Below are 25,572 nucleotides of genomic sequence, written 5' to 3'. Positions count from 1 at the left end.
GATGGTGATGGTGGGGATGGTAATGGTGATGGGGACATGCTTACGCCGGATTTGCCGGCTGGCAATTGAAATGGGACGACTCTGGCCTGTCCTGGCCCTGTCCTGCCCTGCAGAGCGTTAAGTCTATCCATAAATTGCTGCCCCGTCAACTGTTGCATTGCCAGAGGGCTGGGCAGGATAATGTCATCGGTTGCGAGGATATGCTTTTGCATATATGTATATAGATATAGATATGCCATATGAGCACACAGCAGACATTTATGCATCGACGTTTTGTGTGTCGCATATTTCACTGACATAACTTTCGGTCAACCGAAAACTGGGCCAAAACTTTGTGGCTTGCCACTCCACAACATTCCCTCTGACATGTTTATCAACTCCGCTCTGCTCGGGATACTGTTTTCCTCGATTTCATTCACCAGAAAGGCAAACAACAAAACAAAAAAATTGTGCATAACATTATGCCCTGTCCGCTGATGAATCAGATATAGCCAGCCCTTCATCTCACTTGGCTGCATTTTTATTCACTGGATTTTCCAGTGTGTTTATTTAGTATATTTTCTCTTTTTTTTTGTTGTACCCGTAGCAAAGCAATTTAATTAATTCTCGCTTTTTATGAAAACATTTTCATTTGCTAGTAATTTTTGTTTGCTTTTGACATTATGTAAAGTGCGTTTCAAAAGCATAATGAACTGTTTAAAGGCAATGAAAAGTAAAAAACAAAAACAGAAATAAAAACATTGCTTAAAATATGTTGGAATTAATAAGAGAACAAAAAAGGAAAGATTGTAGTTTACATATCCCTTGCAATTTCCACTCAAAAAAGGATAAAGTCTGAAATCAATTCACAAGTAAGCTTACAATTTTCGGATTCTTTGAATCAATATTTTTGCAAATTTTTATATACAAATTTTCCCGTACCCCAAATCTTAAAAAACTCGTAACTTAGACAAAAAAGCATTAATTTCGATTCCAAAAACTGTTTTGTTTTAGTTATCAATAAGTTAATAAATCTGCATACCTAAATTACATTTTTAAGATATTCAAATTTTTGACAGTTTTTCAAGATTACAATAATGTAAAAATCTGGTATACAATTTCGAAAAAATTTTCAAAAATTTATTTTCTTTCCTTCATGCCTAGAACGATTCTCCTGTTAATGCTGATCAAGAATATATATGGTTTATAGGATCGGAAACGACTCCTTCACTCCATTATCAGCTTCTGACTGAAATGTTAATACTTAGCCAGGGTATTCTTTGGGTCGATATTTATCCTATATTTTTATATGCTTTAAAAACTCATAACTAAGCCAAAAATGCATTAAATTCGATTCGGAAAGCTGTTCTGTGCTAGTTTTTAATAGGTTAATAAATCAGCATACCTAAATTACATTTTTAAAATAATTAAATATTTGTTAATTTCACAAGATGTCAATAATGCCAAAATATCCCTTTAAAATTTTGAACAAAATTTCAAAAATGTATTTCTTTTCCTACATGTCTAGAAAGATTCGCCTGTTAATTCTGATCAAGAATATATATGGTTATAGGGTTGGAAATGACCCCTTCAGTGCGTTTCAAGCTTCTGACTGAAAATATAATACTCTGTAAGGGTATAAAAATAACCAACTACTAAGAGATTTTAAATGTCTTATAGTCTATGGCTTTTATTAAATAAACCATTCGAAACCTGAAACATTGAAACAATGAACAGGAGAACATTAATTTGTAGTTGTTATTTGACCAATAAATTCCTCCTTTTTTCCTACCGAGTCCCTGAGTTATCTGCACTATTTGTCCATTAACTTTAAGAACTTCGTCCTGGCAAGTAAACTGTCCTGTTTCAACAACTCCTGTGTGTGTCCCTCGGCCGTATATAGATACGATGATATTCCAGCAAAGGCAAACACACGCAGATGCATAAATAACTCATATTCATTTGTTTAATATGAAAAAAAGTAAGTAAAGCAAACATTTTTAAAGCAGCTTACCAGGCAACGAAGAAAAACAAAGATAACTACAAATAAAAAATAAAAAGAAGGGCATCCAATACATGTCTGTGAAAGGCCGCAAATTTATTTGCCATTGTGGTTACTTTGGACCAAGAATCTCTTCCCTATACACACACAAGGATATTTTTTCAACTCGAGGGTTACAGGACACCAGAGAGGGAGAGGGAGAGAGAGTACATTTTTCATATGTTTTTCATGGGCCAGGACAGGCCTGGGCCATGCTTCATAAAGTCGCCAAACAAATTTTTTGTATCGAATGCAACGTGTGTCCGGCTGCCTCCGATACAGGAATATATACTATATATATATATATGAATATATATATATATATTCGCTAAATGCCCATTGCCAAACGCAAACAGATGGGGCACAGCACTCAGCGCGGAAGCTGCTCGCACGCATTTATTAATTTTAATCATTTTTTTGACACAATTTCCTTCCGGCTGGTCGTGTTTTTTATTTTTATTTTCCTGACGTGGGTTTATTGATTGTCACCCCATTCATGAAATACTCTCAAACATTTTTCATCGGCCGTGTATTTAAACAATTTTTAATCGCAGCCATGAAAGCCTGGGGCCTTGTGCCCCGCCACTCAAATCGGTAAGCCCCATTTAAAATCAAACGAAGGCCACAGCGAAATTTATGCTAACCCCCCCTCTCAGCCAGAATGTGCCAAAAAATATGCTAAAATTATGTGAGTTTAAACCAAAATTTACTACACTTTGAAATGTGCCATGAAAAATGTTCATTGTGCGAGAGGCGGCGGGACTGCGGGTAATTTATATGCGTTGGGGGGTCTTCTCTTCTCCTTTCTTTTCTTTTTTTGTTGTATTTTGGAAAGGTTCCATATAGGTGTGGGTTTGTACAAAAGAGGCGCATAAATATTTTAGTGCCTATGTGCGGCACACATTTCGGATGGTATCCCCAAAGGAGGCACCCGCCCCGCCCACAAGTGTCATGCAAATCCGCATCCGTTTTATATAAATTTTCATAATGCATTTTATGCCCATGGTTTATGTATATTGGCGACCTCTCCCCCAGCAAAACATATAGATTTCTGATATATATTAAATATATAGATGTATAAAGGGGGATATTTGCGACGCGTGTGGCCAGCAATTGAGCTGGTAATTGCAATATAAATGCACAATAATGAAATGATTCGTTCAAATAATTTTCGGGCGAATCAAAATGTTTTGTTTGGTCGCGTTTTCGTTTACTCGATTAATTGCTCAATGAATTTTCCATCTGAATGATGATACATTCAGCGTACACTTTAAATTAATGAGGTCAAATTGGGTCTTTAAATTAGGAAATGCAATTGGATTGTCCATGTCCTGTGTGTCCTGCTTATTGATCAATAAATATGGACTGTTGAAAGTGTGTACAGAAAAAGGATGAGCAAGGTAATCTCTTGGTTTTGTTGGTTTTATTGGTTTTCAAAATAAGCTAAAGAATTATTAACTTTATTAAATTAGCTTGATTCTTTGCTGATTTCCTACAGAAATTATCACTTAATTAAATCTGTTGTAGAGTTAATTAGGAAGGAGTTTATGAACGATATGAAATGAATTTAATAAACTTAATTTCTGTATAAAATAATCGCTTTAAGATTGTTCTAAAGAGTTTAATACAAATTAAAATAAATAGTAATTTTCAAGACCTTAAAACATTTATTAATTACTTTAATAAACTAGGGAGAATCTTTAAATTATCCTACAAAATAAATATTTTAATAAAATTGTATATTTTTCCCCCACTTTTCAGAGAGGGCGAGGATGGCATCTGGGAGCAGCTGGCTAGGATCTATACAAAGACAAATGCCACATCATATCAGGTGACAGGACTCACGCCCTTCACTGTCTACAGCTTTCGCCTGTTGGCGGTCAATAAGCTGGGCATCAGTCCGCCGTCCAAGGAGTCCTACTACATAGTCACGCTGCGCGAGGGTGAGTCCCAAGTCCTTCCTTATCCTTATCCTACGTTACGCACTTTATTGGACCCGAAACCATAAACTATTTCGCGTAGGCTGTTCACATGTCATAACAAATTTACTATATAGAGAACAGGACCGGGGTTAAGTTACGCGACATACATGACATAACAAATTTTACAATCGCATTAATTTTTCATTTGAATTCCGAACGACTTGGCCTGACTTTTAAGTGCCCCGTCAATGAAAAGTTGTCATGGCCTCAGCCCCAGCTTTGGTCCCTCCTCTCACCCCGGCAACTGCCAGCAATTACGGCCTCATAAAGCCCGGCGGAGTCTCCTCACGTTGTATACGTTTAATTATTTTTCCGCTGACGGTAGGCCATCCGCCTAGGCCCGGCCAGGTGTGTCGTCATTTTATGGCGAGGCTTCGGTGAGGGTGAGGGATCCTTGCTCGTCCTTTCACGGATGCACGGCAGCCTCGCAGCAACATTAAATGCGTCCGCCTTGGCTGAAGGAAATTACAACTGCGGCCGCAATAATAGTTATCACGCAAGGAGTATATTTGTTTTGTTTTGGTATTTAAATATTTTTATTTATAACCATAAAAACAAAATGGTGAAGTACAGAAAATACAAGGATTTAAAGTGGAAATTTAAATGGTAGAAAATATTGTATCTATACATTAGACGAGATGTAAAAGTTGCAATACTTTGTTACTGCAATAACCTTTATTATATATCGAAGCGAAAAAAGGGACAACAAAACAGTTATTTTTCGCTTACATCGATATTTATTCGATAATTCGATAACTAAAATTTCAATACATCAAAATGTATGATCATTTCAATAAGATTTTGAGCGCATTATTTTTGTTCATATTCAAAATCGACTTCCACTTGCGTTTATAGTATTATAAGTATTTCCAAAATGATATGTTTTTTAATATTATTCTAACTTCACATTAATAACCTAATGATAAAATATAACATAATAAAGCTTCAATATTTAAAGTATATAAAAATAAAATATATATTAGAAGAAGTCACCATTTTTTTACCCTCTATAGTACCCCTGGAAAAGTGAGTTTTCGGCACACTTAAATTTTAGAGGCAGCTTTTATTTCATTAGCATGCGATGACAAAAGCCTACAAACTTCATTGCCGCAAAGTTTTTGAGGAAACTACTTCTCCTTACTGAGTGACATTCTGTTGTTTTCTGCCTTTGATGCACTAATTTCGGTGCCGAATGCCTTTAGGATTCATGTCACTTGGCTGACATTTCACCTGCTGCTGTTACTCTGTTGCCTTGACTGCCCCAGACAATGATTAATCGTATCGCCAGTGCGTGTCCCACATATAGTATATCGCCCATATATGACGATATTATACATATATACACAAATGGACTCTGAAAAGTCACAAAACTTTCCGTAGGCTTTAAGAGCGCGAGACACATTAATCAAAGGCAAAGTAGCAGGAACAGCAACAGCGACAAGCTATTAGCAACACATTTGTCTTACGGACATTGGAAATGACTTTGCCAAGGCACTGTTAGAAAATCTTAAGGAATAATTAATAATTTGCTTAAAATAGGAATAGATTGGGAACATCTTTAAATTATGAAGAGAATTTTTTGGGTTTTTAAACTAGGAGAAGATCTATAAAAATGAAAGAACATACAAAGGACACCCACTGGAGCTTCAAATTGGTTCCAAATTTAAAAGAAAACATTCCAAATAATTTCTTTCAGTGCTGGCATTTTGGGTTTCGGTGTGAAATTCCATTTATGCCGCCCTGCCACGCACAATGGAATGCGACCCAAGCTGCCGATGCTGCAACACATGCGGTTACAAATTAGTCAATAGTGTGTTGCCGCGCGTCCTTAGCTCCTGAGAGCTCATTAAGGTCCTTCTGGTCCGGGTCCTTCGAGCTATGAATGTGTGTGTGCTGCGGTCGCCGGCCGAGTTGCCAATTTGTATAAATTAAGCCAGCGGCATGCATAAATTAACCGAATGACACACACCTAACAGCAGCAGCGCGATGCTGAGCGCGGATATCTTGAATCTAAGCGGCGGAAAAAGCGAAAACTTTTCAATTTGCCAAAAGCAAACTTTCTTCGGCATCAATGTCAAGCCGAAAGACACAAAATATCTTTTAATTTATTTATAAATTCATTGAGCTATGCCAAGAATTTCACCCTCCTTTTTCGTGGAGAAAGCAGCGCCTGGCAAACTGCCAGATCATCCCTAGCTCACCTGGTATACACTACAAAAAAAGGGGTAATTCATTTAGAAAATGAAGTATTTAATAGGATTAAATTAAGAGCGAAAAAATAAGGTATAAATTACGACGATTTTGACTTCTGAAAACCCCGAAAATATGGAAAACCGAGAACAATGTTCTAAAAGATAACTTTTGAGCAAACAGTAAACTCTCTGGGGCATTTTCAAGCACTTGAATGCTACTTTTTAGCGAATTAATCTCATTAATTTTGTTCAGTGTACCTTCTGAGACACACGCATCATTTAACCTGCGAGTAATGCTCACAGACAGGACCAACAAAAGGGAAACGGATGCGCGAATAGGCAAGGACTCCAGGAGCCAAAGGATCCCATGCCACAGCAAGTCTTAGGGTAAAAAAAAAACAGGCCTTGGCACTTGCAACTTATGTTGCGTGACAGTGACAACTTGACAATGCCACAGACAACGTTCCGCTTTACATGACAGGTCAGGGGTTCAGCAACTCGGTCGCACAAAAACTTTTGCACGGCGTTTTTAATTTCGAATTTTTGAGTTAGAGAACTTTTTGGCAGACCCTCCTCCCCACCCAGAGAAAGTTTTCTAGGAATTACCCAATCTAGTTCTCATGACTCTCTCTTGACTTAATCTCTTGCAGCTCCCACGGGCAAGCCCATACCCACGACGGCCCACAACACGTCCTCGACATCGGTGTACATCTCGTGGAAGCCACCGCCGCCGGATACCATACTGGGCGAGTTTCTGGGCTACCGCATTACATATCGTCCTCGCGATCGGGATCCCAACGACACCAAGGAGATCTACATAAGGGACAATACCGTGGAGGTGAGTTTTCCGGGGTGTCCTGGCTGCCCTGGTTGCCCTGAGTCTCCTGCTGACTTTCCTATTTAGTTGTACGCGGCAACAATAATTGAATTTCATGATTTCTGACACTTTTGCCATATGGCAAATGCAGTTTAGGAATTCAAATGCAGTGAGAGAAATTTGTGTTTAGGAAAATAAAATGAAAAACAAAAAACTTAGCTTTTGAGCTAGAACTTAATTGTAAGAACCTTTAGTTAACAAGAAAATGTAGCTTTGCTTTGGAAGTTCTGAAACTCACTTCATTATACATTAATTATATGATCTCTGTGTGTCCTTTCTTCTATTTAATATCTTATATATTATTAAATTTTAATAATAATTAATTTATTAACCCCTAATTTTCCCCAAGTGCATACCAAATAGAGAGCCAGCTTTCGTGTCCCGCCTGCAGCGTCATTCAATTTAGCTTTGGTTTTCGGGGTTCGGGGTTTGGTTTTCAGTTCGTGTCTGTCTAACTTGCCACGTGCATATCATTTTCTTAGCTCGAGGATTTCCCAGTTTTCCCGGCTTAAAGTTTTGTCTAAAAATGTTTCCGAGTGTGAGTGTGCTTTTGTGCCCTGTCATTCGCTGGCTTAAAGTCACATCAGCGGCGGTATTAAAAAGTAATTTACACCTGGCCAAAAGGAAAACATTTCCCAGACACCCACAGAAATGCCAGCAGGGTTACAAGTGTTTTTTCGGTGGCCACCTGTCAAGGTGTTGCCATATCTCGTTTGGGGACCAAAACCCCCGCCGATATCACAGGCAATTTGTTAACGATTAGTTCTCAGCTGGGGCCAGTGTTCGTTCTAGGCCAAAAGCAGTGGGTGTGTGTGTATGCCTTGGCACGCAACTTGGCTAATGAAGAAAGTCCCAGGAAAATGGGGGGCGGGAAATGAACGGAAAATAAGGGAGGGAGAAATATTAGGGGGCGAAGCCCGGGACAAATAACTTGGGAATACCTTTCAATAAAAGATAAGTTTAGCTGAAAGGAAATAACAAACACTTAATCTTGTTTTGTTGAATTGTTTACGGGATGATTTTATTTTAGTTGATGAAGCTTATTTCTTACCTAAATATATGGAAAATACTATAAATAATAAACACATATTAAACACAGCTATAAGAAGTGTAAAAAACATAGAAATTCTAGGAATTTTGTCAAATATGGGAAATGAATTCCCGGCTTAAGTCCTTTAAAAAAACTGAAAGCCAAACCCCTGCCGGCCAACTTCTTAAAGCCATTCAAAACCAAATATAGAAGCCAGAGCAGAGGGAATGCATGCCGGATGCATTTGCTGTCTTAAAAATATGCAAAAATTATTAGCGATAATGTTCACGTACGACACTCGAAAAAAATAAGCCAAGCACACACCCACTCTGCCTGGAAAAATAGAAAAATTTTGGGAGGCGAGGAAAAATTCGAGGGAAATGGGGACGTAACAACGGCTGATTGCCACAAGCGCGGCACGCTTTTGTGCTCGAGTGCATATTTTGTCCTTATCTAGACGCAGCTAGCCGTCTCTGTCTCTATCGCAGGACCAGCTCTATCTGGCTGCTCCTTTGCATGTCGCTGGCATGCTGAAATATTATCCTTGCAGGCAGAAACGTGCGACTTTAGTTATGCTTATTTTTTATTCTTTTTTGTTGGGTTCGTGAAAGTAAAGTGCACAAGGAGAAAATGTATTTACAAAATAGATTTTGTCAATTGAATAAATTGAATAAACTTAAACTTAAACCTTAATCGATTTTAAAAATGCCGAGAAAAAGGACTTGCTGTTCCTAGTTTCAATCAAAAAACCCTTAAGTTTTGTCCATAATATTTCTCCAGATGCACAAGTTTTATTTTTTCGCCCTGCTCAAGTCATTTTGGTGGACTCCAGGACATGGCTTTCTGTTATTCCCATATCGCAGCATCAGCATTCAGGAGCCTGCGGCTTCTGTCGACCTGCCACGCCCCGTTTTAGCGCCCCTCTCTCTTCTGGCCAGGGGCAGCTCACATTGAGCTGTCACGTGTGAGGTGGAAAATTTCAGTTTTTCACCAGCTTCGCCTGCAGGGCTAAATTTGCCAATTTTCTAATTAAAATTTCTGCGCCGTAAAGCATAAATTTCGCAACTTTTACGTAGATAAAAGCCGGAAAGTCGAGTCACACGATACCTCAAAGGAACTTGTTCCGCACAAAAAAAAAAACTGGACAGAAAAAGGACTCTATTCCGACACCGATATTGTTGATGAACAAGACTACCAGAAAAAAATAGAAAAGCAAATAAAACAGAAGGTTCAGCGGGGAAAAATTGTGTATAAAAGTGTGGAGTTTTTCACAGGAGCCATTCAGGATTTGTTTGACAGATGAAATTTGCATCTGTCTGTATATCCAGAATTTCCTTTTTCTGTTTCGCCAGAATCTTTTTCTTTGCAGCACCATCAAAACCGCTGGGCAGTAATTAACGCAGGGACGAAAAAAGGGAATATTTAGATGCTTATCTTGCCGCTTCACACTTTCAAAAGTTATGCAATATGGCGGCAAGTTGTGGCAACTTTATCAATTACATTATATCAATTACGATGGGGCATGAGGCACGCGGGGAGCATTGCCCTTGGGCAGTTCCAACTTTCTGCTGACCATAAAAATAAAAGCAGTTGTAAATTTTTCGGCCTCATTTACTGGCGACTAAATAAAATGGAATTATATGACCCCCCAAACTACTATCACATATAGAAGCAGTAAATCCCAGCAACTACGACAATTGTGGCTAGGAAAATATGTCATCAATTTTGCTTTAATAATAACTTTTAATCAAATAATTGCTTAGTATAAGTTTTAGTTTCTCCTAAAGAAACTTTAGAAATCACATGTAAACCTGATTTATTAGTCTGAGTAAGGGTCTTAAAAGACTTTCCATGAATTTATAGAGCTATTTTCTCAACCGCAACTGTAAAGGGCCTACAAAGATATCACGCTTTTCCAAAGGGGGGATGGGGGCATAACTGCTGCGATAGTGGCTGGCGCCGTCTGAAAAGCCCAGAAAGTAGCCACTTAAGCTGTTGGCATGGCAGTCAATCCGCTGCTAAGCACAAGCCTAGAATTCGCACAGTCGAAAACCCGTTGGTTTTGTGGTTTAACCGCAGACGAACTCACACACACACACACATATATATATATACATGGAGAGATACACAGGATGCTCGCTCGCTCGTACACAAATTCAACTGGAGAAGCCGAGCGCTCTAATGTATGCTACATAATTTGCACTCGCCTCAGGCAGCTGACCATTTGCAAAAGCCGGGAAAAGAGTGTGAGTGTGTGTGTGTGTGTGTATTAGCGAGTGTGTGTAAGCGGTGTGTTAGTTAGCGTAGCACTCTAAGTCTGCGGCTTGTTTTATGGCTTCGCACTGCTTTTGACCTTTGGTTAAACTTTAATCAGCCGGCACTCTCGCTCGCGGAAATTCATGGACAAAGCCAGCGAAACGGACTCACTTATGGGCAAATCCAATAGGATGCACTGAGGGGAAAAGTTCTAGTGAAATTTAATCTTTCTATAATATTAGAACTTAAAAAAGAGGCAAAGAATTTATTTTTAATTTCATATTTCCCTTCAAAGACAGATTTTCTTTGCAAAAAATATTCTCTTTACCAGATGTGAATATTTATTATATTTTTAGCAATAGAATGCTTTCAGTTTATATTTTATAATGTTGATTTAGTTATTTTTCAATCTATGAATATTACCCTTTACAAATAAAACTATATTTTACATACAAATATTAATATATTGTTAATTTCCACTTTTTTCTTAGTTCCCAATTTAATTTATTAATTTTGATTTTATATTTCTTTCTTAATTAAATTGTATTACTTTTTTTGCTGTGCATATGTGTGTGTGTGTGTGCTTGGCGGCAATTAAGGCAAAGACTCTTTGGTCGTTGCCCAAGCAACTCAATTTCCTTTTGCACCGACCAACATCAACGCAGCAGCAACTGCAAATCAATTTTAAGTGCTGCAATTTTCATATTTGCCAACGGCAACGCACAAAAGTATGCAACGCGCAATTTCCGCTCCAAGCATGCACAATGCTCAGCGAGGAGGAGGAGGTGGAGGAGGCTTGAGGGGGAGGAGTTTTCTCGGGGGCGGAGCGGTGCGGGTCGGGGGGTACTTTTCCAGAGGCTGATGCTGCAGAGAACCACTTGCTGGAAGTGCTCCACTTTATTTTGTTATGCGCCTTCAACGGCCAACAAATGAAAAGTCTTTGGTGTGGAGTGCACGGCGGGAAAACAAATTAAATAGGGAATATTGGTAGAAAAAAAATTGGGAAAATTACAAAATATATATAAGATTTTCAATTAACTGTGTACCAAATTTTAGAAGTGACAGCTTTGAAAAATTAGTTATTTATATAAATTTAGAAAAGGTAACTTTAGAAGTCCCTTTAAATTTTAAAAATATTTAATAAAGCATACTAAAGTAGTTACAATATGCAATATTATTTTTATTTCTTTACTAAAATATTAATTTAGAAATATAAAAATATATTTTGATTTACAAAAAAGTAAAGAAACTTCTGATATTTATTTTATATTTAAATTCTTGCTACTGTGGAACTAATTTCAAAATAATCATAGCAAAATTCGCTAGAAATTTACGAATTTTATTTTATTTTGAAAAGTGTTTAAAAGTACCCAATAAAATATGTTAGGTAACATGTTTAGGTACATTTCTAGAATACCATTTGCAGATTTGTTAAATTTGTAATATAAAAAATGTAATGAAATTTAAACAACACTTTTCCCAATCACCTTTAATTATTTCTTGCCGTGTACCTTTAGTGTTTGCATTTTAAAGCGGCAGATTTAAATGATTCCAACCCCAACAGAACTGAATTGAACTGAAAAATCTCCTTCTCGCTTTCAGAGTCATGAAATACAGAATCTGCAGACATACACGCAGTACAAGGTGACCGTGCAGGTGTTCAATCCGGAGGGACTGGGACCGGAGACCACCATTCTGGTGATGACCGACGAAGGAGGTGAGTGTTCGTCCCAAAATAAGTGCAAGTGCCAGAGCAGTTTTCAGATTCAGATTCAGATGGAGATGCATGGGATTTTCCACAGCCCGGAATACCCGGCCAGATACATTATCAATGATGCATGCCACAGAGTTCTTGCCCCTGGGGAATTGTGGCTGTCAGGCATTCAGACGATGGCCGCAAGTCAATAAGTTTTTGGCCAGGCCAAAAGTATTTCTCGCATATGCACGAGTATCTTTGAAACCGAGAAATTCCAAATATTACGGCTTATTGACATGCCAGACAAGTGACCAAGACCGTAATGCATATAATATATATACATCCGATCCGATACAAGATGCAGATGCAGATGCAGTAGTTGCGTCAAAAACAAAATTCGCCTTTGTGTGCAGTTTTAGTTTTTCCGCTCACTTTTTCCCACTTTTCCCCAGCTCCTTGGCCTCTGTGTGGGAAAAAAGCAACTTTGAGATTCGCTCAACCACAAAATGCCTCGCCCATGCAATGAAGCAAACAAATAAAAGTTTAACTCCGACCAGAGGCTAAGGAAAATATGTTGCAATTTTTCATATTTTCCACCCCTTCCCCGCTCTCCTCTGCTTTGGCATTTTCCAGCAGCTTTTCCGCTGCAGACCGCAGTCTGTATTGAAATGGAAGAAGAATACTCTCTTTTTCTCGCACAAACAAATAGAAATACAAAATAAATATTGCTTACTTAAACTTTTGCCATATGCTGCTCAGTCAGCAACAAAAACTGCCCAGGCATGTCCTTTCTATTTCGAGGTTTTCTCCTTTTCTTACTCCGTTACTTGGGCTGGGAAATTGGGTATATTGTTTCCTTGGGAAATAAATACTTGCAAAGGAAATCGTACTTAATTTTGATGGCAAATTCGGAAAGTGAATAGATTGCAGCATAAATATATTTAAATATCAAAAAGAGTTATATATTTCTATTCTATTCCTTAAAAATTGTTCTAACAGGTTGATTAATATTTCTTATTTCTCATTTTAATATTTGTATTATTTTGTATTATTATTCTACCTATTCTAAGGTTTTTCCTTGCCTTCTATACATTATTCAAATTATATAATGAACTTCCTATTACTTAACCCCCACAAAGTCTGCCAAAGACCGGGTATCCCATGGTCGGGGCAATTCAGGCGCTGCCTTTTGTTATCCTTTTTCGCATTGTTACGCCGATTCCTTTTGAATCCTGGACGATTCCGCCACGTGGATTTCCGGCGGCATCGTTACACTCCGGGTATCGCCAGACGACGACGCCGCCGCCGCCGCTGGCGGAAGTGTTGATGCCATAGACGCCGGCCGGCTGATGTCGGCGGAACGTAAATTATAAGCATTTGGCCATAAATAATGTATATATAAAATCGGGCAGAACGGATAAAGAACTCCAACGTGTGCGGATTTATGGGATGGGATTTAATTTCCTGCAGTCAGCGCAAATCTGTTTGCATAAGCATGCCGAGATGTCTTGGGCAAATATTTCCCAGCTTCGCGAGCGAAGTTTTTCCCAGCGCTCGGCGCTAAGACCCGAAAACTCTTTTGAAAGTTGCCAAAAAAGCTTAGCGGCATAATTAGCATAAAATTCTAGTTGAAAATCCTTTGGCATCTCCAGCATCAGCTTCAGCTTCAGCCGGAAACCGAATAAAATCAGATTCGATAAAAACGAGAAAAATATGCAAGGAGGCAGGTAGCTCTCCCGTATGGATTTGTCTCTCGTATTATTATTATTATTATTTTTCCCTTTGCGGCTAAGCTGCTTTGAGTGAGTGGTGGGAAAAAAAAGAAAGAAAAATCTATATAACTCTGGATTTTTGCGACAGCTGGCATAACTCTGTAATTTCCGAATTTTCCACGTTTCTTCCGCAACATTTTTGTGTGTGTTTGTGTCGCAGGGTAACCTGGCAGGTGCAGACGGGCAAAGCTTTCCTGGGGATTTGCAGCGGCTTAAGCAGCAACTTTTGGCCAAGGCCAAGACCGGGAACAGGACCAGTAACAGGACACAGCTGCTCCTAATAGAATCCTGCCAATTCCGTGTGGGAGGCACAAGAATAGGCAGGATGGCAGAGCCGATGCGCGTGGCAGTTGATTAATTACCCTCGAATATTTGCCACAAAACAGCCGCAAATAGCTGGCAAAACCAAAGCGGAAAATTCCGGCACTCAAAGAAAATAGTATGAGTATAAAATATTAAATATATATATTAAATAATATATAAAATATTAAAAGCTCTGACAATGGTCTGAAAAATAATAGAAAGTTATTACAATGTTTTATGTGAAAGAAGTATAAGTACTTAAGTCTTTCCAGAATTAATCCCTAAAAAATATACTAAAGCTTTAGCAGTAATTGATGATGCTTGAGCATTATCTACGTTTATTTCCCACTAAAAATACCCACAAATTTCCCACAGTGTATGCTAAATTAAATTTTCAAACTCAAGAGAGCGTAACCAAAGAAACTCGTGCTGTGGCCGCCGCCTGCAACACACGGACCACATGCGGTGAAAATTATGAAGCCTTGCAGTGCAGCTTAGCAGCAACGTTGAGGCGGGGTCATGAAATCCAAGGAAATCCAGGGAAATCCAAGCAAGGAAATCCAAGCTGAAGGCACAACCAGATAATGTCCTTAGAAGGGAACTCAACCGGCGATTGCAAAACAATTCTAAGGCTTCACCGAGAGCTCTTTGCACTCTCCTTCGACTTTGGCCGCTGTCTTTGATTAGATATTTTCCACTTTCCTTTCGGTCCGTCTGCCTTTGTTATTGCGTTTTAACTTTTGACATTGGGCCCAGTCGCAGTTCGGACTTACGGACAACGAGATCCTTTCCAAATGGTCTTGTTTTCCTCCTCGTTTGCCTCGGCACGCACTAGGATTTCATTTTGCCAAGGGTCTAAGGGGGGAACCTCTTGTGGCCAAGGTGCATTTTTTTTGTTTTCTATTTTCTAAGTACTGATTATAGGAAGAGTCTACTGTTTACAAGGATATTTTTGTTATGAGAAAGTATTTAGCATACTTTAAATAGAGTGTAATAAAATAAATTATATTTTTGAAATTGATTACAAGTTTAATATTTACAACAATAGCTAAACTCTTACTTTTTATATCAAGTTTATTTAGCATCTTTTATGCGAAAACCCTAGTAATTGATGTATCTCCTGGTGATTTCTTTCATGTATGTAGTACAGGGTATTTCTTAGCAAGTCCTTTTTTCTTACTAAGTCTTTGTACCTTTTTTCTTGTTGTACTGCACTGCAGACAGTTCAAGGGGCGTTGGGTGTCCTTTAACTTCCCCCACTTTCCCCCGAAACACTTGTCGCTCCAAGGAGCCAAGGAGGAGACAGTTGTTGGACAATCGTAATGGCTTTGTGCCTGGTGTTTCCCTGATAACTTCGTTTCGTTTTCATTTCGTGTACGTTGTACATTGTACGTACATGGGAAAACACTTGATAGTCCCGTACAACTTTTGACTTTAACGCGTCCCCGAGTGTCCTTTGCTCCCTTAACCTGTCCGGCTGAAAAGGATGAACTGAGCTGGTTAAGACCTAGACTGACACGGGAGCACTAGTTGGTGGTGCAATTTAATTTGTCTGTTACTCGAGGGCCTCGGCAGCCGCCGGCTGCTCTCTTTAAAATCAAATTTATAATTCAAACAACCTGCAGCACTTCAAATGGCTTTGACTCGCCGCCCTCACTCTCTCTTTCGGCCAAAATGCAAAATCAACGCAGCCAAAACAAACGCTCCATTAGACGCGTTGCCAAGGGCATTAAATGAAGCGCAATTTTCAGACACTGAAAATTTGTAAATGTATGAAAAATTCAATATAAATAATGTTCTCTGGGGTTAGTAATAAATTTTCCATACATTAATTAAAGAGTTGCATTTCAAAATTTAAAAGTTATTAAAAACAATTGATAAAGTTGTCTTCTAAGGTTTCAGTTTTTATAAATAATTTAACAAAATTAATTTAAGAGAAACCCCACATTATAAAAAGGAGAAATTTCGACTTGAAATGTATTATTTCATTTAAAATTTGATATTTTTGTTTACAAATTTTCAGTAAGTAAGAAAAATCTGATTAAAATTAAAAGATTTATAACCCTTTCGTACTGATTTCATTTTTCGAACTGTGCAATTCCTTAAAGATACTATTATCCTTAGAGCTCCGCTGGCAATTTATCACCGCCCGTTTGTCAAACGCCCACCCCAAAAAAGAAGGGGGCGCGGTCGCGTTGCCTTTTTCCACAGCCGCTGCAAGCCAGGAAAATTAATAGACACACGCACAGAGAGAGAGGGCGAGAGAGTTTCCACCAGGTGGAAAAGGAGGAGCCAAAAAAATATGGCAAATCGCACTTGCATTTGAGGAGATGCTGCCACTCCTTCAGTCTAAAGTAAATGGAAAATGCAAGAGGAAAATCCAGAGGGGGGAGGGGGATTGCAAGATGGAAAATGGGAAATCCATTTGCAGAGAGAAAACGCGCGGGACTGTCAAAAGCTGGGCGACCGGAATCCGCCGGCGACCAAGTTTGCAGCTACAAAATTAATTACCTTTGGCTACTTTCAACTAGCTGCGGTTTTCTCTCTGGGAAAACTCCAACCCCCCGGGAAAACACCACCCCGCCTCCTACTGCCTACTGGTTCAGTGCATCCGCTGGCCCAGCCGCAACTAGGAAAAAATGTTGTATATATATAAATACCAGATAGTAGGACCCAAAACTCTGGGCACAAGCAGTTTCCTTTCGTGGAAAACTGCGGGCGGCTAACGGAAGTGACGAGCTGCAACCTGTGAACGAGAGGGGGCGAAGGGAAAGCGAGGGGAAATGCAACTACAACAACATCGGCAAGAAGCGACAACAACGCAAAGAGATAAAACACCAGGGAACTAAACTTTCCTTCGGCCAGAATGAATACTTAATACACTTTCAGGTCGCCCCCGGTGGAGATCTAATTGAGATGGGAATTAATTGTGGATTTGGGTGGGACTTTCAAGGGATTTTGTAGGGTAAGAATGGTTTAGGGATATACTTTATACAAAATTTCATTATTATATTAAATTACATCTCAAAGGAAACTATGCTTTTATAAGTCAAGCGACATTAAAATTGATAATTCCAAATATATTTCGCAATCTAACAGAAATTAAATTAAATCTGTGGAAGAAAGAACTTCTAGTTCCCTAAATATAAAATAATATATACTTAAATCCAATCTGGATCAATTATTCAATCTGGATCAATTAAGAACTAAAGGTTTTACAACAAGGTAGTACCTTGTTTTCGGATTATTATTTTAATAAATTCTTCTAAAAAACCCCTGATTTCAGTTGAAAGTTTTAAAGTTAAAATTTTCTGATTTAAATAATTAAAAAATATATATTTTAAAGAACGAGGTCCTTGCAAATCTACAAATCCAACCCCTTGAAATTAAACCCTTTTTCTTCTGATAAAGAGAAAGGGTAACCTGAAGCCCGCAGCAAAAAGCGCTAAGATACAAGTCTGAAAGTATCAAAGAAAAGCGGCGGAGAGTTGGCAGGGAAAGCGCGGCAAGTAAGGCAGGGAAAATGGGTGGGAAATTCAAGAAGGACGAAACGACGACTCCTCTGTCGGATAAGGTACAACGTGAAAAGTATGTTTTAATAAAAGCGGAAATGAAGCAGCGTTACCGTTATTTCCTGTTTGCGCACAGTTTTGTTTGCGGCAGAAAAGAGGGCGGGGAAAAGAGGTTCGAAGGCAAGGAAAAGCGCACCGAGGCCAGCTGCATTTTCATTCCCCGGTAAAAACCAAAAATGATAAACCGCAAACCACTTAAAAAACTTGCAAGCAAAAAGCAAAAACTTTTTCCTAAATAGACGAAATTAATGAGCAGCCTGCAGATCAGATTCTCAGGATTTTCCACCAAAAAAAAGAAAGAGAAACATAGAGAAAAGCAGCAGGAGAAGGTGAGGACTTTACAAATTCATTGATTTCGCTTTCGGACTTTGAAGAAGTTCTTAAATTTTAAAGGAACTTGGGAAAGTGCATTTAGAACTTATTAGAAACTTGTAAATTAAAGCGAATGGAATAGAGCTCAGTCTTAAGCTTCAAAAATACTATTAAAATCTCTGAAAAAATATGTATTTCCTTTCCGATTGAAGTAGATTCCCAATAATGTTTTATCTCCTCGATCCACGTGTCTGATAATGTGGATTAAGACCTCAAACCTCATATGGGGAATTGGTTTCCAGTTGGCAAATCCCATTTCACCTTTGTGTGCGAGTTGCTTATCCTACTCCACATCTCATAATATGCACACACATATCACTGAGGAAAAAAACTGGGAAAGAAAGAAGGCGGAGCCTTTTCTCTTTTGGGGAAAATCAGGCTAATAAAACATTTGCAAGCAATCAGAAAGTTTCAGCGCTTTTCTGCGATGGTTGTCATTGCATGTCTGGCCGCTGGCAGGCGGAGCTGTAATGCAAAATGGAGGCCCAAGGAGGAGACTACGACTACGACGACGCTTTTCCATCGACTTGACTCCCTGCCTCGTTTTTCCCCATTTTCCACCCTCCCCCTGACTTTTGGGGGCACTCGAAGCCGGCTGCCAGAATGAAAACGAAATAAAATGTTCGGAAAGTTGTTGAAAATGGCATTCGGCGTTGACAAATAATTTCATATCATGTCTGCGATTTCCTTTTTCTTTTCCTTATTTTTTTTTTTTTTAGCAAAAGGATGCCCTCCGCCTTTGATTTCCTTCCCTGTCTCCCCTTTCTTCATTCCGCCTTGTCTGGGGATCAATTTCATTTGATTTTTCGTGCGCCTTTTGCGGGACATGAGACTATGCAAGCCATGAGTCTATTAAAGAGGACCACCCGAAGTCACTGATATTGCTCTATTTAACACGGAGAGAAATTGGGATGACTTTTTGGGAACATTTTTAAAAAAATTTACCGAGAAATATGAATAAAAATGGATAATAATTCAAAGGATTTACCAAGATCTTATCAATGGCAAGCTGCTTCTGATTAAGGTGTTGGATGTAGAATATAACCATAAATGTTACAATACATACAATACATATCGATATTTGTTGAGAAAGTTAATAATAAATCGATAATTTAGTGCTCCGACACATGGGAAATAAATCAATATTATGTTTGAGATATCGGAACAATATATTCAGCAAAGAAAACATTATTGAAATAATTATAAATGCAATAATTCCGATATTTAAAAATTAATTACATCAAAATTTAATATATATTTTTAGTAAATGATTTAATTTATCGTTATTAAAAAGTGGATATCATCAAAGATGACTATATTTTCAATAACTCTCCATCTTTTTATCGAACATTTTCTCCCGATATACAATCTTAGGTCAGACATTTCAACTTTTAAATCAATTCTTTCTAAATAATCCCCTTATAAATTTGGGAAAAAAATAAGAGGCTTTTCCCCAGTGCATTCACCTGTCGTCCCCAGTATTTTTTCTGAGAGTCATCCTCTCCTCCACCCCTCCTCCTTGGAAAACTCCCTGACAAGTTTTCCTTTTTTTGACAAATTCTCCGCTCTTGCAGCGACACACGCTCAATCACTTTGGCCCGAGGCGGATTTTAAAGTCTTTAACTTTTCTTTTGACTTTTTGTATTTTGATCCGATGGAGGGGAACAATCTTTTTTCCTGTTCGATTTTCATCTGTATTTTCCTTTTCGTTTTTTTTTTTCATCTGAAGTTCATAGTCAAAAGGATTGCAATAACAGCAGGAACAACAAGAGCAAACAGGCAGCCGGCAATCTTTTTGATGGCACCTCCAGTATCTGTGTGGGTGTATCTATGTGTGTGTGTGTGTGTGGGAGTATCACCGTGCGTGTGTGTGTGTGTGTGTGTGTGTGTGTGTGTGGTGTTTGTGGGTGTGCCGCACTCAGGCGTGCGTGTCTGTCACCGTCCGCATTTTCCTCAGTGCGCGTGTATGTGTGTGTGGGCTGGCCTGGGGGCTTTTCCCGCTTTTGGCTTCGGCAAAAGTGCAGAAAATTTGTGCAAGTTACGTGCTTGATTACATTTTTCCAAACTTTTTCTCTGCCACTTTTCCTCCATGCCATTTTGGCCATTGACAGGGTGTTCGATAAGGTTAAGGTTCACAACGTTTTTTGGCCATCGCCGGAGTACACCACAAAAAAAGATGTAAAATCAAACGATATATTTGTTGGTGCCATGAAATTATTTAAACAAAATGTAGTAGATAAACTTATAAACCGTGCCATTATTTAAACAAAATGTAGTAGAAAAACTATCACAGGTTTTTTTAAACTCTTAACCAAAGAAAAATGTAATTCAATATATAAATATTTATCAAAAAAATTTAACGGTAAACTAATCCTTGCAATTCGCACTCGAAAATAGGATCAAGTCAGAAAATAATTAATAACTAAGCTTAAAATTTTCGCTTTGTTTTAATCAATAAATTATTGAATCACCCAAAGCTTAAAAAATTCATAACCAAGCCAAAAATGCATTAATTTCGATTCAAAAAACTTTTCTGTGCTAGTTTTCAATAAGTTAATAAATCTGCATACCTAAATTACATTTTTTAAATGTTAAAATTTTTTTTCAATTTTTCAAGGTTTCAATAATGTAAAAAACCTCTCCCAAAATGTTGAAAAAATTTTTAAATTTTTTTTGCTTTCCTTCATGCCTAGAAAGATTCGCCTAATTATTCTGATCAAGAATATATACGGTTTATAGGGTCGGAAATGACTGATTCCCAACGTTTTAGGCTTCAGGTTGAAATTATAATACCCTGCAAGGGCATTCTATAGGTCAAAATTTATCTATAACTTATATGACGATTTTTCGAAAACCTACACCAGAACAATACTCATATCTAAGCTAAAAATGCATTAAATTCGATTCGGAAAGCAGTTCTGTGTTAGTTTTTAATAGGTTAATAAATCTGCATACCTAAATTACATTTGTTAAATATTCTAATTTTGTCAATTTTTCAAGATGTCAATAATATAAAAACCTGTTATAAAATTTCGAAAAAAAATTTCAAATTTTTTTTTGCTTTCCTACATGCCTAGAACGATTCGCCTGATGATGCTGATTAAGAAAATATATGGATTATAGGGTCGGAAATGACTTCTTCAATTCGTTTGAAGCTTCTGACTGGGTATAATAATAAATTTACTCAAAAAATAAATATAATATAAGTTATGGTTTATGAAGCGGCTCCTTAAATTTCTTATACCAATAATAAAATATAGTATTTGTCTAGCTAACAAATTTTTAATAAATTGATTATGCTTTGCTCTTGTCGAAACCAAAAATTTGTTGGGCAAAGAAATTGTAAGAAGATTTCTACAAAGAACAAATTTCTTACTTAACAAAACTAGTAAAAAAAAAACAATTTTTATGGGTTATAAACTCTTTCTTATATTAATTTAATATTTTTTCAAGTGTCAAATCTCTGTGGAATCTTTTCCTCCAAACCCATTGAAACGCAGTATCGATTAATGGATAATAGGCCTGACACCTGGCCATGCAAACACTCACAATAGAGAGAACAGGCTTTTAACAAATTGTGGTCGTGTATAATCGGCTTAAATTAAACAAATCTAAGCAATTAAGTGACGGGAACAAGACCAAAATCCCAAATCCCCCTTAAAAACGAACGGAAAATGCAAGGGAAAAGCACCTCAAATCAAATGGCAAACAAAGTAATCAACCCAAGGGCCAAGATTGCATGACATTTTGCCGGGAAATCGGCTTACAGCACATTTTCGGAAATTTCCTGACAAATGAAGATGGGTCTGAAGCACTTCCTCCTGCCGATTGGTAATGCCTTTCAAGCTGCATTTCTGAGTTTGAGCACAAATTGTATCGGAGTTTTTGGGCTATAATTGAAGTTGCTTTTATGATTAAGTGTCTTCTGGCCACAGGTTTCGATGGGTTAATGAAGAAAGGAGGCGTTGCCACAGGGCGTATGATGGATTTGGATCCTTGCTCGTCCTTGCTCGTCCTCCGACACACACGGACAAACACTACATGTTGGACGTCACGACGGCTGTTGCTATCGTTCTTCTGTTCACTCTGTAAAATTAGTTTTGCACTTTGTACATTGTCAGTGGCATTCTTTACATTTCTTGTTTGCCCTCAGCTCGAGACTCGACTTGCCTCCTCCCCATTTCCCGCATTTTCCGGGCCCAGCAACCGGCTTTCCCCCCGGAACTTTCGGCAGCTCTAACTCAGTTAGCCTGCCCAGCTGGCTGCGGTCTTTCTATCCGTATATCTGTATTTGTATATATATGAATATATATTTGTATCTGTATCTGTATCTCGACTTGTAGCTGTATCTGTCGCAGGTCCAGCAGCTGCATCCTGTATCTGTAAGTTTGTGTGTGCGGGTGTGGACCACTCAACTTCAGCCTGTCATGTTGCACGTCCTCTAGGCTGGTGCACTGGGAGATAATACTGAGACTTTTGATAGCATAAATATCAAAATAAGGGATTCCATAGGGAAAATGTTATAGAATCTTATAAATTATAATTATAAAACAATATAAAATGTAAATAAGAAAGAATGCTTTATGATAGTGCTACTAAATCCTTAAAACTTTGATTTAACATGACGAAATTAGACACAAAATGTTTCTAGGCAAATGTAGCTATGCAAAGGTTGCTAGGCACATGTTGAGCAACATTTAAGATGTACATATATCGATAGGCAAAGTCTAATTTGATATATCGATCATATTATTTCGCTCAAGATTATATCAAAAATATTGTAATTCCATTTAACATAATTGTGTAATTTCTGCAAGAGTTTCACCCTTTTAAAATGCAATTTTATAATATATTTTATATAAGGTAGGGACCCTTATTCACTCTACTTTTTTGATCAGTGGAAGTCCTTCCTGCTCTGCATTTCGAGGGCGACTTTCACGTGGTTAGTTTGCTGCCGCAGACAAAACTATGCACATTTAACGCTAAACGGAGGCTGTCTGCCTCCGCTCCCTTTCGCCTGCCACCGACCATTTCCTTCGTAAATCAGTTTTGGGCCAAAGCTTTGAAATTTATTTAAATGCCCGAAAGCTCGTAATAAAGGAGACGTAGATTTATGCGGCCTTGTGCCATATGCCAGCTGCCAAGTGCCGACTGCCGACTGGCTACCGGCGAGTGCCAAGTGAAACGGAGACCCGACCCCAAGTAGGCAAAACATCTCTGGACCAGGCCTAAAGCCCATGTGTGTCTGGCACTGATTGCCACAAAACTCAGACACATGCACTACTCCACGTACTGTGCATTTTCATTTGCACTGTGGAAAAGCGAGAAAAGCGAGAAGAGCGGAGAGCCCACTCCCCACGCACTTAGCCAAATTGCAGTCGGGGCTTGGCTTGGCCTGGTGAAAATGTCTTCGCGCAGTCGCCATCGCAAAAGCGTTAAAACCGCATTTGCAAACTAACACCCAAGCCCAGACACATATGCAGCATTTTCCCCTTAGAATTTTCCACTCCTCTTCCCACACATCCCATAGAATTTTCACCCGACTTGTACAGCTTTTTGTGCGTTTTTAAAATGTAAATCCTGGAAATTTTATGCACATTGTGCACGGAGAGGGAGCGGCGGCGGAGCGGAGGAGTGGCGAAGCTGCCTGGCCATGGCTTATATAAAATTTTGTAAAATTGCATTTACACCACAAACACATTTGCATTTGAAATGCGCCTCCCCCTTATCCGTTTTCTCCTTTGTTGTTGTTGTTTCTGGCATTACAAGTACAAGAGTCCCGATTTCAGGATACAGCAGCGGACAGCGGAAATGTCCCAAAGGCCCAGAAGGGAGCACACAGTGGGGGTTGAGAGTATAGGGAAACCCTATATTTTATAATAATTTTCTATAAATATAATAGAAAGTTGTGGTATTATTTTAAGACTTGTCAGTCATTTACTTAAGAGATTATGAAGGTTTCCAGACTTTTATAATTTACTGAATAAAATATGTGCTTTATATAAATTCGAATGCCTAAAGCTCTTAATTTCTTTTAATAAGGGTCTTTAAATATAAATTGTTTAATAAAATCTATGCTAGAATATATTTATACTAAAGTAAAGTTTAACATAAACTTAAATATATCTAGAAATTGTTTCAATTCAAGTTCAATAATAAAAATTTCCTCCCAACTAATTATAAACATTCTTCGGACCTTAAAAAGAATGTAAAATTGTAATTAAATTAACTAACGCAATCTCCTTTGTAATGTAAACATTTTATGTAGAATTTATTCAAGTTTTCTCACTTTTAATTTGGAAAATGGCTGGGGGAAAACTTTCGTCTCTGCCAAGTGTATCTTTTGCTTCACAAATGTTTACACTATTTGAGTTTTAAAGTACAACACATGCATTTAGCAAATAAAATACATTTTACAAATGCGATGCTCCACCGTTCCCTCAGCTGGAGGAGTTTTCTTGCATTTGTTTAGTCGGTTGCAGTGCCTGGAAATCCTGTTTGGCAAATATCCTTGTCAGGAACATTTCGCATCTGATGGCATCTGGTGTAAAAGGCCTTGGTCCAGGCTTTAAAGCGAGGCATTAATTGAATCACGAGAATGTTCGTTTGTGGGTAAAATTATATTGCCGCTTTTGATGTAGCTAAGCGCCATCCTTTGACCAAGGCCCAAAAGGAAACGGGCTTAGCAACCGAGAAGGACTAAGAGAACAGTGATTACAGCTTAGGACGCAATTTAATTATAAATAGCGCCAATTAATCAGGGCTTTCTGCCCTGAGCCCCGGCCGAGTGACAATGGCAACCTGGAGCGGCCATTGTCCGCACCAATTCCCTCCCCTCCGCATGTATCCTGCCCCCCCGGGGCAGTTGTCCTGATTTGCAGTCCATTGTGAGCCGGCCACGCCCAGCGTTTTGCATAACTTAAGCCCCTCTCTCTGGCAACGGGTTGAGCTGCCTTTCCTTCTCCTGCAGCGTCTTCGTCCTGTTTCCCCCTTTCGGTTTCCTTGTAGTTCCTGCGTTAATTTGATTTAAGCATTTATGGCATGCGGTCGCTGTTCTTCGCGGCGAGCGTTTTCTTCCGGCAGCTGTCATCGCATCAGGGTCACAGATTTTCCGACTTTTTTTGGGAGTGGCTTATGCAGGACTTGGCTGTGGCCTTCAGAGGTCCTTAGCGAATGACCGGAGAAAAATAAATCCTAGCTAAAGCTGTCAAAAATTTTTAAATGGTATTTTTCGCTAAGGAAATGCAGTGTTTGCTTACACAACATTCTTGATTCATTTTGAAGCTTTTTAAAATTGCAAAAAATAAATTAAAGTACCTACAACTTGCACTTAATTTTTAGAGTTATAAACCTCTATAAAACTCAATTGTTTCTCTTCGAAATAAGACCTTAAATTCTCTTTTTATACTTGACGTATACTTGATATTTCTGCACATCCTTGTTATGCATTTAACCTGGAATATACCCGACATATACCCCCTATAAAAAAAGCCCAACAGC

The 25,572-nt window shown here is 38.4% G+C and overlaps 1 protein-coding gene across 3 annotated transcripts in view; it reads left to right on the top strand.

The window, feature by feature from the left end:
* Ptp99A (Protein tyrosine phosphatase 99A) overlaps nt 1-25,572 on the top strand; it is a 138,313-nt gene that overhangs the window by 53,772 nt on the left and 58,969 nt on the right. For all 3 annotated transcript variants that reach the window (XM_086840221.1, XM_020956299.2, XM_086840215.1), the window contains exons 6-8: nt 3,782-3,963; nt 6,845-7,032; nt 11,960-12,074. In XM_086840221.1, coding sequence (XP_086696347.1) covers nt 3,782-3,963; nt 6,845-7,032; nt 11,960-12,074 — 485 coding nt within the window. The remainder of the gene's footprint in view (nt 1-3,781; nt 3,964-6,844; nt 7,033-11,959; nt 12,075-25,572) is intronic.

This window comes from Drosophila serrata, unplaced genomic scaffold (assembly GCF_035046125.1).
Source record: "Drosophila serrata isolate PLE 108 unplaced genomic scaffold, ASM3504612v1 contig_382, whole genome shotgun sequence".
In the NCBI taxonomy this organism is placed as follows: domain Eukaryota; kingdom Metazoa; phylum Arthropoda; class Insecta; order Diptera; family Drosophilidae; genus Drosophila; species Drosophila serrata.
Note: the sequence above shows the minus strand (reverse complement) of the source record. Positions and strands in the feature narration are given on the sequence as shown.